The sequence below is a fragment of the Argopecten irradians genome, chromosome 11 (genome assembly GCF_041381155.1).
Source record: "Argopecten irradians isolate NY chromosome 11, Ai_NY, whole genome shotgun sequence".
In the NCBI taxonomy this organism is placed as follows: domain Eukaryota; kingdom Metazoa; phylum Mollusca; class Bivalvia; order Pectinida; family Pectinidae; genus Argopecten; species Argopecten irradians.
In genome coordinates this window covers 12,627,133-12,641,321 of record NC_091144.1, presented here as the reverse complement: position 1 = coordinate 12,641,321, position 14,189 = coordinate 12,627,133, and the positions used below count along the sequence as shown (strand labels likewise).

Genomic DNA, 14,189 nt, shown 5'->3' with positions numbered 1-14,189 from the left:
GATGAATTGGCAGGGTAGAGGATTGTTGTATTTGTCACTGTCTGTAGCTTGCATATCAGCTGGCAACAGGAGGTTCAGGGTTAAACATGTTTGTTCATAAGCTTACTGCTTTTCGTAAGTCACCAGTGTTTTCAAAGTAAATCTGTGTGTCCTGAAGGATATTGTAAGGTTTAAATATTTAATGGAGAGGTTTGAACAATTGGTATGTTCAGCTGTATTACACATATTAAATAATTATTAAAAAGACTATAATAATAATTGTGAGTTTTCTACAAATTACACAAATAACAAAAAAATATGACTATTATGGAAGCTATAATTTGTACATAAAAAGACTATTCATAGGGTTTTACAATGTTGTGTATATTTATCATACTATTCATGAGATGGGTGTATATTTATCATACTATTCATGAGATGGGTGGCACTGTCACTTCACATTTTATCTCATGTCGTTATGTCCTGGCTAGTAACATACATCGTAACATAATATCTAATGCACACAATATATACCTTTAGGTTTTAAAATTGATGTGGAAAACAAGTTGGTTTGAAGATCATGATCATTGTTGAAAAAGAAAATTACTATTTAGTGGTGATTATCTTATTTTTGACCTTTATTAAATGTTGATTCTGTTTGACCTTTACTAAATGTTGACGTGTTCCAGGCGAGCTTCGGCCTCCAATAGTGTTCTGTCGTGGAAGGTCAATCCCTACCCGGAACCGCCTCCTTCCGAGTACATCACGTTTAAAATGAATGAGGAACGCAAAATTGCCAAAGTGAAAGAACTACGAGAGAAAACAGATGCCATTATACAGAGGAGAAAGTAAGGAGAAGAAATCTTTAGATAAATTTAGATTTAATTTACTACTGTCCCAGAACACCTATGACAAAAATTCTTACTTCAATTCTCCTGACACCAGTGAAAATTTTATTATATTGCTTATTCTCATCATATTGATTAATGTGAATTCCAGAATCATTGTAATTGTAGTTTGACATTTTTATTTTATTTTATTTTTGCTTTAGATTAGCATTTATTTATAAAATAATTTATTTTTGTAGTTGGGATTGGTAGTTAGGTGAGTTCTTGAATCACATACTTTTGATCATGAAAAAAAATTTCAATAAACAATTTCCTTATCATTCCTTTTTCTCAGAGACGAAGAATTACTGAAAGAGTGGCGACAGGAAACAAAAAAACTACAACAAAAGCGATATTTTGACAGTTTACGTCGTGGAACCAAAGGTAGGGGAAATCTGACACCTAACACCTACACAATTGTATAATGGTAAATGCATTGGAATATAAATGTGATCCCAGCTATTAACATTGGACCATGATGAGGTAAAAATGGTATAAATCTAGTATATTAATAATCCGAAATAAAAGGCCAAAATAAATTCAAAGTAAAATCAAAATCATTTCTATGGAATATATATTCAGCCACTATAGGACCTTCTTCAGTCCAAAATCATTGGACCAAAACTGTAATTCTACTTATCTCTAATAATCTACAATTGTGTATATCATGTTATTATATATACTTTTCTCCACTTAGATTTATTTGTTTTCTCATAAGTTGAAATGCTGTCCAATTTTGCAGATTTCGTTGACCCGGTGGAAAAAGCACCTTTTGATGTTGATAAAAACCATATGAAGATACCATCCAATGAAGAAAGAATCAAAGTAAGAGTTTCAAAACTAGATTTTTTATCGCTATCCCATATTTATATTTCTTCATGTTAATTATTCCAAAACTACTTTTATTTTTTGCTATCCTATCCTAGAGCTAGTTTTTTATGCTATCCCATAATAAGATTTTCCTCAGACTTTCCCTACAAAGTAACTGTTGTTTACACTGGCTTTATATGTACTTACAGCAAGATGTAAAAAATGCTCATGAGCGAATCAGGCGAACACTATCCCCCACCAGCCGACAGAAAATTGAGGATGAAAAGTAAGTAAATCATTTTACATGTTCCCTTAAACTTGTCAGTACAATAAGATGCAATAGAAAATATTTATTGATGAAAATTTCTAAACCTTCCTGCAGATCTTGATTTTTGTTTGTTCATATTTTTTTTCCCAAAGATCTCTCATCAAGTTGTTGAATTAAAGAAAAAAACAAAGTTAAAGAAAATTGCACGAGAGACTGAAATTTTTTATTTACAGACTATATTAGATGATAGTTTTTTTTTATAATTTCTGTGTATGATGAAGCCATATTGTCATTTAAAAGAAAACTTTGATGGTACATGTAAATGTTTTATGTAGAGCGGCTCGTATTCGAGAATTAGAACGACGAATCAAGCAACACACATCACAGATGCATGAGCGTCGAAAACAACCGAAAGGATCCCCACAAGAGGAGATGGAAGCAGCTAAACGGGAACTAGATGTTGTATGTATATATTTTATCATAGATAATAGTGTTACCATCATTTAAGTTACAGAAGCGCGTTACAGATACATGTATTACTCTTTTTCAGAATACACAGACATTTAAAAAATTATCTTTTTACCAAGATGCTGTATCCCACCACTGAATAATAGTAATGATTATGAAAGTGCAAAGTCAGTAGATTCAGTTTAATGAATGGTTGTTTATTAATTCAACAGGGGTACATTCAATTGCCTTTTCAAAGGTGTGTCAAAACTGTATTAAAACAGGAATTGTTAAAATATTGGCATTATTTTTCACCATGAAAAAAATATATAATATTTATGAATAGAGAGTGAAAGACATTACATACTCTTTGTTTAACCCTAGAAAACATAGATGACTAGTGAGATTTTTTTCCAGCCTAGAATGATATCTACATTTTAGTATTCATCAAATACTTGTGTCCTACACTCTTTTACAGCCAACAGTCGTCTATCTTATAATGATGGAAATCCATATCTACTACAAACCTGATTAAAATTATTATTTTTTCGAAGACATACCTATTTTATAGCCCTCTTACATAGGTAAAGTCCATCTTTGCATATAGAGTTATCGCCTTTGTATAAAAATATCATTTGTGACGTCATTAGTCTGCGAGCGGAACTTATATAATTTTCTCTGCCAAAAATATGTTGCACACACATGATTTTTCAAAGAAATGTAATCTATAGCTACCTGCAAGGGCAGACAACTTTTTAGTATGCGAAGGCTGAATAATCTATCAACAGAAAATGTTAAAATGAAAGGGACATGAACATTTCAAAAATGTGATATATATAATATGTGTTACATAAAATATTTAAATATTAGTTGAAGATACAAGGATAAAGTGATAGGGAAACTTATGTTTTTATTGCAGCTTGATGGTCCAAATGAAATAGAGAATATGAAATAGTTTTGTTTGAGAACATGTTGTGATTTGTGTCTAGGTGAAATCCCTACAGAAAGACTTGATGAAGCGCTACCAGGAGCTGAAGACCTGGACCACAGGTTTTAACTCGTTCCTTGTTGTACTTAGATATCTTGGCTTGCTAGTCGTTAATCAAGTGTCGTTAACCACGGAAACTTTTTATTTTAACTTTTTATTTCTTAGCAAGAGTTGGAACACTGGTGCATCTATGAAATCAAGGATTTTTCGTAACATGCCAAAACAGAAAAATAGATAAATGAATGAATATATAATTAAAGCTTACATTTTTGTTGTAATTGTTCTTGAGATCCACCACTGTTTCACTCTCTTATAAACAGAGACATCTGAAAAAATAAATGAAGGAAAAATATTTAACGTAAATTAAATGTTCAAATAAACGGAAACAACAAAAAGCAAAATGTATTAAATTATTTGCTGCTTGATTTTCATAAACTTCATTGTGATGTCCTGTAGAACTGACAGAAATCATTTTGAATCTTTTATTTGGTATCAGATGATTTAAGATTTTATTTGATTGCAGAAATCTCTGTTTAATCCATGATTAATTTATGCACGTGGCAGGAAGGATTTTATTTATAGAATAACTTGATGATTAGGAATTGTTTGAATGGCTCTCTATTGAGATGGAGTTTATAATAGTGCTGATATTCAGATATTTTACGGACTCTTTCATCTTTGCATGCTTCTTTTTATGTTTCTGCGAATCTAGATTTAAGCATGGTCTTCTAATAATTAATTGATAATGTTTCTTTTTTTCTGACTGCAGTAAATTTCTGCTAAATGCATGTCTGTTTAATTGTTACTGAATCAAATTAATTTTCATCATATATTTCATTTCTGCGAAGTATGAATTTTCATTTCATTCTCATCATGATTATAAATCATGTACAGGAAAGAATCTGACATGCTGTCTTAAAGTCATGCTTTCATGATGTTTTTCATACTTATTAAGTATACTCGGAATTTCATTAATTTAGATGATTAACCAGAATATTAAAATGTGTAGTGTAATATGTTAATTAGAAGCTCTATGTACTCGTATTTATTTATTAACTATTAACTTTTTCTGGGTGTCTTGTCCTTAGACACTGTTAAAGGTGCTGTGAAGTATAATCAGTTTAATTGTCAGAAATACCATATGTATGCTCAACCTGAGGTCCCAGTTATACATAGTAATTTACATTTTGGGTACATTTAAACATCAAGATAGCTGATAGCTTTGTACAACGGTGTGTGTAGTTTAACTAGTTTGATATCATTTGATTTGATTTAAACATATTTTATTTGCATACTATATACAAAAAGGGATTAGTCACAAGTTATAGACTTATGATTTGTCTTCTCCTGTGAAAAATAATGATATATACATATGACCGCAAATATTAAAATTAAAATTTACAATGTAGTTCAAGCATGATGAAATTTCTCTGTACCCACATGTCTGTATAAAATGTAATTACTGTAAAATACAGAATCATTTTGGAAATAACTCTAGTCCATCATTAAATGAATAAAATGTCAAAAATTAGAGATACACTTTTGTTCAAAGTAAATTAATAGATACATTCAACAGTAAATTTAAATATGATCCATTGATCCTAAGCAGTATATAGTTAAAGTTAGCATTGTAGAGTAACCAATTAATTATTGCTGGTGTAGGGAGACGGAGAAGGTTACTTAACTTTAGTATCAAATACCTAAGTCACCAGTACTAGTCCAGGAGACCCTGCTCTATCCATCATACATATATGAGTGTGTTGTGGATGACTCAAGGTGTTTACTCTTCTAATTTAATAGGAAGTTCTACTTTTTACTGATTCTCTTTCTGAAATGAAAGAAAACAATTCTAATCAACAAATTTCTAGGGAAATGGAATACAAAGTTTTATTATATAATTTCAGTAAATTGATTGTTGGCCAGTTTCTGAACTCAATACATACTGAAGTTTTTTGTCGTTGAATTGGATGTGCGGCTTAATTATAATCTTATCAGTAGCTAAAATCTGAATTTAAAAAATAACATAATGTTAAAAATTTCTATAAAAAAAATTTCCGAAACTTAATTTTGCTTGGTGGAAGGTGTTTCTTTTATTTCTGGTATATATATATGTACTTTAACTGGTTAAGGGTCCTTGAGTGAAGCGAGATACTATAATATGTGCTAATACAGTACATATAGAATTGCTGAAAAACACATTAAAACACATTAAAAGTTATTGTATGGGGAGCTTTTTCTCTGTTCATCATCTAGGAAAATAAGACAACACACAAGTTGTGGCATTATAATACACACCAGATAAATGTTGTACTATGATTTCTTGATTATATGATAAAAAATCTTGTCCACTCTTCTATGTGTCATCAGGGTGACGACTAACAAACAGTGTAATCACAGTACTGTTGTAATTATATATGTTTGAATGAACCTCACCATATATATATATATGTATCAACACCAGATCTACCATCATCTGATGTATAAAGTTGGAAATAACATGATAAAGCCACGTACTGTATCATTCCTATCAGATATGGTATTTGCACACTACATATGACAACTCTGTCATTTTCAGGAAAGCGTAAGAAAGGCGTTCAATCAAGTTAGTAGACTAAATCACTGATATGTCTCTCTTGTCTCTATCATTACTGTGAAGTCTCTGTGGCTGTAAGGCTGTCTTGTCTCTATCATTACTGTGAAGTCTCTGTGGCTGTAAGGCTGTCTTGTCTCTATCAGGGCAGGCTGCCTTCTCATACACCTTTCTTATATAGTCTGACTTCTGGCTTAGAATTAATCCACCTTTTAAACTGTTGGTTATATTGTACAGGAGATAACTAGGTTTGTTGTATCCAATTATCGTGTACTCATTTTAAACTGTTGGTTATATCGTACTGGAGATAACTGGGTTTGCTGTATCCTTATCGTGTGCAGTCTGGCAGTGATGGGGCTTATTCCTTCCTGTGGTGAATTATTCCTATTCATCTAACTTATTGTTCTGTATATCTATTGTTCTCTTTACTGAATGTCATGCGGCATTGTGTCAGGATGTTGTCAGACGTTGGTGTTGTAAACAATAAAATACAAATATATGACATTAACAGTTATTCACATTCACAATAGTTTACCTAATGTTGGAGTGTTTGATTAAATTATTAACACCTAATGATATGCCCTGTTTCACCAGCTGTGCTATGTCACAGTAGGTACTGTTCAGATCCCCAGAGAAGTGACAAGGTCATTAGCATTGTTGCTTTTAGATAAGGGCCTTCAAAATAAAGCTGAAATTAATCCTTTCATCTACACCAAATGATAACATAGTTAATTACATGATTTCCTCAAAATGTTAAAAGAATAACCACAGCACAGATGTTTTTCAAGGATTTTTTTTAGTTAATAGCAAGTAAAAACATATGATAACATTATAATGTTTATACTCTTAAGAAAAGTTATTTACCCTTAATTATGAACTTTAACTAAAACTAAATGTACTGCACAGCTCAGTGCATTGTATGTGGGTATTATGCTAGGATTTGGTTCTCCAGAAAATTGTTAGTAAGTATTGAACAACAGTATAATTATTGCTGATCATTTTATGGCTTAAATCTGAAGAATTTATCAGGAAATATTTGTTTCGTAGTTAATGTTTGTAAAAAAAAATGAATTTAAAAGAAGCAAATTAATGGGATAGTGTACATATCTTTGTAATTAATTGCTATCAAAAACAGAGTATTTAAGGATTAACTTGAATAGATTTTTTATGTTATGGAGATATAACACAAAAATCTGAGTGTACTCTAAATAAACTGCGAAGCGGTTTATGATGAGAGTACACTCAGATTTTTGTGTTATATCTCCATAACATAAAAAATCTATTCAAATTAATCCTTATAATTCAATTTACTAAAGACAATCTCTTCAACATTTAAAATTCATTTTGGGACTCTTTTGTCTATGAAATTATTACGCCGTCTTCTCAGCCAATCAGAAGCGACGTTACAAACTGCGACGCCATTTTTTCCTTTATGGGCTGATAAAGTAAATTTTTAAGCCAATGGAAATGCTCGTAACAAGCAACATTGAATTATTTCCTCATACTTGTTGAAGTTGTTGCTGTTTGAATAATATATCATAAAATTGAAGGCTATGTTAAATTTTGTATTGCCTCTTTATTAGATTTTTTTTTTTTTATGTATCGGTATTTGAGTCTGAGCTCTTGTGACTGATACACTCTTGCTTTGCGAACACTGATAATAACTGCATTGTCTGCGTGAACCTCACGGTATTTACTAATGCCCAGACTACAGAGCACCTCCATACCCAGTCTAACCTCACCAAAGCTGTGTACCAGATCACTGCAGATGAGACAGTAAGATTGTAAAACTATTTATCCTTAAATGATTATTTTTGTATCAGTGATTAAGATATTGAAATTATACTGACATTAACTTGTAACTGATAAACATACAAATAGATTCTCTTAATAAAAATTACATGGAACTTTTTAAAAATTATTTTTCTAAAATCTCAAAATCATGATATGATAAAGTAGTTTGTGAAATCTCAAGATACATGTACATGGGGAAACAATCAAATAGATAAAGTGTTTAATTAATTCATATAAATGTTCCAAACACTGGGAGGATCCTAAATTTGAAGTAATCTTTTTGGGATTTTTCCAGGGGAAGGAATGAAAGTGAAGTTGCCTGACTTGAAGTCAAAAAAGAAAAAGGGAAAGAGACTCCAGCATTCAAAGAAGTTGGCTCATAAACTAGATATGGATAATGTACAGGCCAAAACCACAGTGAGATCTATTGTGTCCAGAAACAAACACAACAAACAGTCAAACAAAAAAAATCTAAATCCATACTTCAAATTGCCAAAAGTAGAGTTCCACGAGGCTGGATGAAAATATATCTGATTAGATGGAGATTTATACTGTAGATCCTCAAAAAATCTAGTTTATCAGTGGTATAGTAAAGTGTAAAATTGTAATAAAAAATGTAAAATGATTGTTTGTGAGTTATCTTTGTAAAATTAGTTTAGTGTTTGTGCAGGTGTCAAGTGATGAACTTAGGCAGACCCACATATTTAAATTAGCGCAAAAACAACATAGATTATAAAGAATTGAATTCAAAATCAATTCATCAGCTTTAATGATATTCTAATTTCAAATACCAACAATATGAAAATGGTGATTATGTTGTTTTTATGAATCAATTTTCACCCCATTATTCTCAAGTTTGGTATCATCAGTATATATCTAAGCATATGCTTCAAACCAGCTGTGACAGAGCTGTTGTCATAGTAATGTTTCACCATGGTTACTCTGGTAACATGTATAGTTTATTCTGTTAAACCCATCTAACCTACGAGTCTCTTATTCCAAGGTGCTATTGACAGTCATGATACCCTTTTGATAGCAAATTAAGTTACTGATCTGTGTTCATCACATCATGGTTGTCAGCCCAAAATTATTTTTATAATGTGATGCTCTATGAAACAAGAGTGTTTCATTTCACTGTCATGCTATTATCCTCATCAGTTTTTCAAGCTCAAAATGATTTCTAAATATATTTACAAACCATCATCTGATTTTTATTTTGATACCTGAAATAGAGTAGTAATGGTGTTAAATCAAGATCACTTTCAGAATAACAATTGAATTGTCTGTTCTTGTCATTTAAGTATCTTTTTCAATACATTTCTAAAATGCTAGTAAATAAAAACTGATTTCCATGTATGGGATTTTGGCTGAAGATATGGATGTCCCGCCAAGGTTACATGTAAGAGTGGTTTTACCAGAAGCCTTTACTGAAGTTGATCAGCTGGTGGGTGAGTGACTGGCTGGCTAGTGGGGGTCAGGTACATTCTGATCAGTATTTACCTTTTATAAAGCTACAATTGTTTTACTATTTGTAGCCCCTGTGAATACTAGCCCCAATATAACTCTTAGCTAGAGAGAAATTCTTGTGTTTAGGATTTACTTTCAATCAAAATGTTTGCTAGATTTTTTATGTATCCATGAAAATATTTGCCAATTAGTGTAGTTTAGTTCTTGGTAATAGACATTAAACCTCATTGAGATGTAAAGGCCATTAGTACCTTGATGTAAGTTTCTCACTGGAATCTGTTGTGATATAGCATATTTTAAGAGAATTATTGATATATTCTAGGTTATTTTTGGTTTTGATAAACACTCTTTAGGCCGATAGATTTTGTTCTTTTCTACTAGACTGTTTTGTTCCAAGCTCGAAAAATAATTTTACTCTTGACAGTTGTTGGATTATTAACCTATTTGTTGACTTTGCACTGTTAAAGGATTTACTGATTTGTGAATCAAACGATCTATTAGTTTTTATTGCTTCGTTTGTCAGTTTATGAATTAGTACATTGAGTTGGCCTTTGAATTATTATAAAGGAAACTTAACAGACTTCTATAAATGCCTGTTTCATACTTGTGTTTCATACTTGAATAATTTGGTATTACAATTATTTGATAACCAATTTTCCTTACCAAAATTTCTCCTTGTGCATCTATACGTAATCACTTCTAATATAATACACTAACAAAGGTTTAAAGTTGTAACCCGTTGATCAGAACTGAGTTTTCTACATTGATTACCAGGTAAATATGAAGTAAATTAATTTATAAACAATGTAAATTGTCAATCTGCGAAACTTCAAAGCTATGATATGTAATTAGATATATAATTTTAGGACAATTTTAATTATAATTTAATATAATTGCACTATATTGGAAGTCAAAACTAAACACACCTATTATTTGAAGCAGAGTACAATAACTGTTCATTGTTCAATGTTATCCTTTGAGATATGTGTATCTGGTGTACTGCTGTAGTGTACATGTGTGATGATTGCTAGTTGTGTGTTAAATCTACAGATGATGCTAAGTCTGGGCCAGTCCAACATGCTCCCGATGTTGTTATATCTGACATGTGATGTCCCGAGGTAGGAATTACAGGTCAATATTTATCTCCCCTTAACCGTCTACTGACACAGCACGTCTGGTTGTGGTGGTTTATATATACAGAGGAAAGGACTGACACCTCACTGCAAAACTACGCATCTTCTTAATAATATCACTGATATTAAGCTTCGGTTTGGTTAGAAATAACCTTGGGATGAGTTAGAAATGGTAAAGCTTGGGTTGTGTTAGAAATGATAAAGCTTGGGTTGGGTTAGAAATGATAAAGCTTTGGTTGGGATAGAAATGATAAAGCTTCGGTTGGGATAGAAATGATAAATGAAAAAGCTTTGATTGGGTTAGAAAGGAAAAAGCTTTGGTTGGGATAGAAATGATAAAGCTTGGGTTGGGTTAGAAATGATAAAGCTTGGGTTGTGTTAGAAATGGTAAAGCTTGGGTTGTGTTAGAAATGATAAAGCTTGGGTTGGGTTAGAAATGATAAAGCTTCGGTTGGGATAGAAATGATAAATGAAAAAGCTTTGATTGGGTTAGAAAGGAAAAAGCTTTGGTTGGGATAGAAATAAGCTTTGGTTGGGTTAGAAATAAGCTTTGGTTGGGTTAGAAATAAGCTTTGGTTGGGATAGAAATAAACTTTGGTTGGGATAGAAATAAACTTTGGTTGGGATAGAAATAAACTTTGGTTGGGTTAGAAATGAGAAAGCTTTGGTTGGGTTAGAAATGGTAAAGCTTTGGTTGGGTTAGAAATGGTAAAGCTTTAGTTGGGTTAGAAATGAGAAAGCTTTGGTTGGGATAGAAATAAGCTTGGGTTGGGTTAGAAATGATAAAGATTTGGTTGGGTTAGAAATAAGCTTGGGTTGGGTTAGAAATGAGAAAGCGTTGGTTGGGTTAAAAATGAGAAAGCTTTGGTTGGGTTAGAAATGAGAAAGGTTAGAAATCTTATACGCACCTAATGTTAAGATAAAAAAAAATTCAAACTGCTCTAAATTTTAACTGTTACTTTGGTTCAACAAGTGCCAAGGAGAGAGAAAAAAATGACAAACTTTTTGGGACAGAATTGTTCTATTGTTGGTTTGAATCTATATACTTTATATATACTGGGGGTATGTAAACTGATTTTTATTGTTCTCCAGGTTATTTTGCAAATTAACTTTTAAAATAAAATACTAAAAAGTCATCTAAATACCGTCTGCCAATTGTATTTTGTCAATGATCAGTGGGAAAAGCTGGGAAATATCCTCTTTCCAATTAACATATGTCATTCTGTTAGGTAATTGGCAAGATCCCTCTCTAGATTGTATGTAAAATATCTACAACTACAGTGGGGGAAATATTTATATTGTATACATACAGATTTCTTTGGCAAATGGTGACTGCAATTTTCTATTTCCATTATACTATTTAACATTTAGAAATTACTATTGATATAACTGATATATTTATTTGGATTGATATATTGTATATGGGAAGTACTATCATGGTGTCGTCATGCTTGATACCCTCTATAACATTTATATATATAAGATTTAAAGCTTTATATTTTGCATGATATAAATTCTATATCAATCCGCAACCTTTATGCGTCTATAGACCAGTAACTTGTGAGAGACAAACAATTTTTTATGACCCCTTTCTGCTAAAACTGAACATTTATAATTATTTAGCATTGGGAATCTATATGATTTACATTGTACTACTGATATATAATGCATGAATATTTAACAGAATTCATTAATTTTAATTCCTTATAAAAAGATGATTGTAGGTTATAATACCATCAATAAGTTACATATTGTGATATTTAATATAGAATTTCTATACAAAATTGATTCCCATTGATTGTTACTAAGATATTTTTTATAAACCAAAGATCTAGGCTTATCGTCAGTCAATATTAGGTTCCTTGTCAGAAATCGGGACTTCTTCCCAGACATGTGTTTATTACCAAACTTGGACTTAATTCCAGTAGACACATGGGCTGCTTATGAGCTGCGTGATAGCCAGACATAGAATTATCACTAGGGATATGATAGCCAGACATAGAATTATCACTAGGGATAAGCACATTATAAAATACCAGACATTATATACAACTAAGATATCAGAATTCTAGAGGTATAATTTAGGATACGTTAAGGAATTTGGTTATAACATATCTTTTTTTGGCTAGAGTACTGTATTTTGGGATTTCTTATTAAAAACAAGAAAGCTCCATTAAAGTTGAAGAAAATCAACATTGCTACTTTGAAAAAAAGTTACTTTAGGAAATAAGTTATTGAGCACCTTGCAATCACCACCTTTCATTTAAAGTTGTCATCACTTGATCAAAGATAAATCTATTTGTTTGATATTAATCAAACTGAAAAATCTAATTAAAACACACACTATATTAACATCCAGTGTTTGAACACCCAATCAAAGTGCATCATATTACAGTTGTTTTTAAATTAGTTAATGCTGTATATAGTTAGAATTAGAAAAATGATTTAATTAAAAAATATGTGATATTATTTGTACATTAGTTGTAGCATTAAATAAGTGTTTTATGATTGGTTTGACCTAGTAAACTTTCTTTTTATAGGCAAATTAGTATTTCCCTGAAAACTTTGGACAGTACTGTATAAAGTGTCTTTGTCTTCTCATGAATAAGTATTTTAAATTCGGGGAGCTGTACTTAAAACGGTGGAGAATATTACCTGGTAGGTCATAAACACTGACTTGTGATACATGGTCAAAATACATAGAAAATCATACACACTGGTGTTTGTTCACTTATAAAATGATCTTGGCCACAATTTAAGGTGGCTGGGACATGCACCGACCTAGTTCATTAACTAATGTGACCTTCATGAAATGTATATCACGGTGACCTATTATGTTTTCCAATACATACTGAATATTTCTCACAATATTAAGTTGTAGGTTAGATATTATATTGTGATTAATAATTTGTGTTATTTTCAGGATTGCAATCAATCAATGCATTGATATGTACCAAACAGACAATCACTTATAATTTGCATATGTATCTTCATTGTTGTTTTCAGGAATTACCAATGTTAGATATATTTGTAACAGAATTTTACAGATCTATCGTTACAGGTGTAGATAACCGATTAAATCCCCTAGTCATCTTCTTTCTAATTTTTACGTTTTTAAGTTCCAAAGATGTTTAACACAATTCATGTTTTGAATGAACATCCTTATCATTATCCATTCATGTTTAACATTGCACTAATCAGTGGGGATGTACTTAATTGCTGTAGAAATGATCGCACTGTAGAAATAAATAACAAACTAATGCAAACTTGAAGTGTTTTCATCATGTTGATGTATTCTATGTCATGCTGTTCTGTAAGCCATGTAACAAAATGTTTCTGCATCTTTACAACTGATTCTATTGTGCACTAACTTTATACTCACAGGGAGACTACAGACCACTAATTCTCTATCTAAGAACACACACCGCTAATGCTCCTCACACCCTGCCTCCAATCATTCTCCTGGGGGCGGGGCTCACTGGTCGTAAGTACGAAGTCTCTGTTACCTGTAAACTGCTAGACACAATCACCTGTAGTTTAGTAATTCTTCTGTCTATAAAATTCATTAGACAATCTTTCCTGAAATGTGAGTATTAAAATGTGAACTTGATGTAATTAACCATTTTATCACATTCCATTTACTAACCTTTCTACAGTGCAAGCCTTAATTAATTCCCTTTCTGATTATAAAGGGAGATAATCATCCAATTCCTTAATTGTATTGTAAAACCATTCCCTTCTCTCAAAAACAGCATAACCTATACCAAATATCCATTTCTTAGAAAATCATCTTTCAATATCAACTACTGCTAGATATTAGAAAAAA

The 14,189-nt window shown here is 31.4% G+C and overlaps 1 protein-coding gene across 6 annotated transcripts in view; it reads left to right on the top strand.

The window, feature by feature from the left end:
- LOC138334766 (leucine-rich repeat-containing protein 27-like) overlaps positions 1-14,189 on the top strand; it is a 33,254-nt gene that overhangs the window by 15,291 nt on the left and 3,774 nt on the right. For 3 of the 6 annotated variants that reach the window (XM_069283481.1, XM_069283480.1, XM_069283482.1), the window contains 8 exons: positions 669-827; positions 1,162-1,250; positions 1,609-1,691; positions 1,886-1,962; positions 2,280-2,406; positions 3,381-3,441; positions 8,059-10,004; positions 10,281-10,348. In XM_069283481.1, coding sequence (XP_069139582.1) covers positions 669-827; positions 1,162-1,250; positions 1,609-1,691; positions 1,886-1,962; positions 2,280-2,406; positions 3,381-3,441; positions 8,059-8,285 — 823 coding nt within the window. In that variant the 3' untranslated portion in view covers positions 8,286-10,004; positions 10,281-10,348. Of the gene's footprint in view, positions 1-668; positions 828-1,161; positions 1,251-1,608; positions 1,692-1,885; positions 1,963-2,279; positions 2,407-3,380; positions 3,442-8,058; positions 10,005-10,280; positions 10,349-13,747; positions 13,848-14,189 lie in introns of those variants that run through there. The other 3 variants (XM_069283484.1, XM_069283485.1, XM_069283483.1) reach the window with 3 other exon arrangements.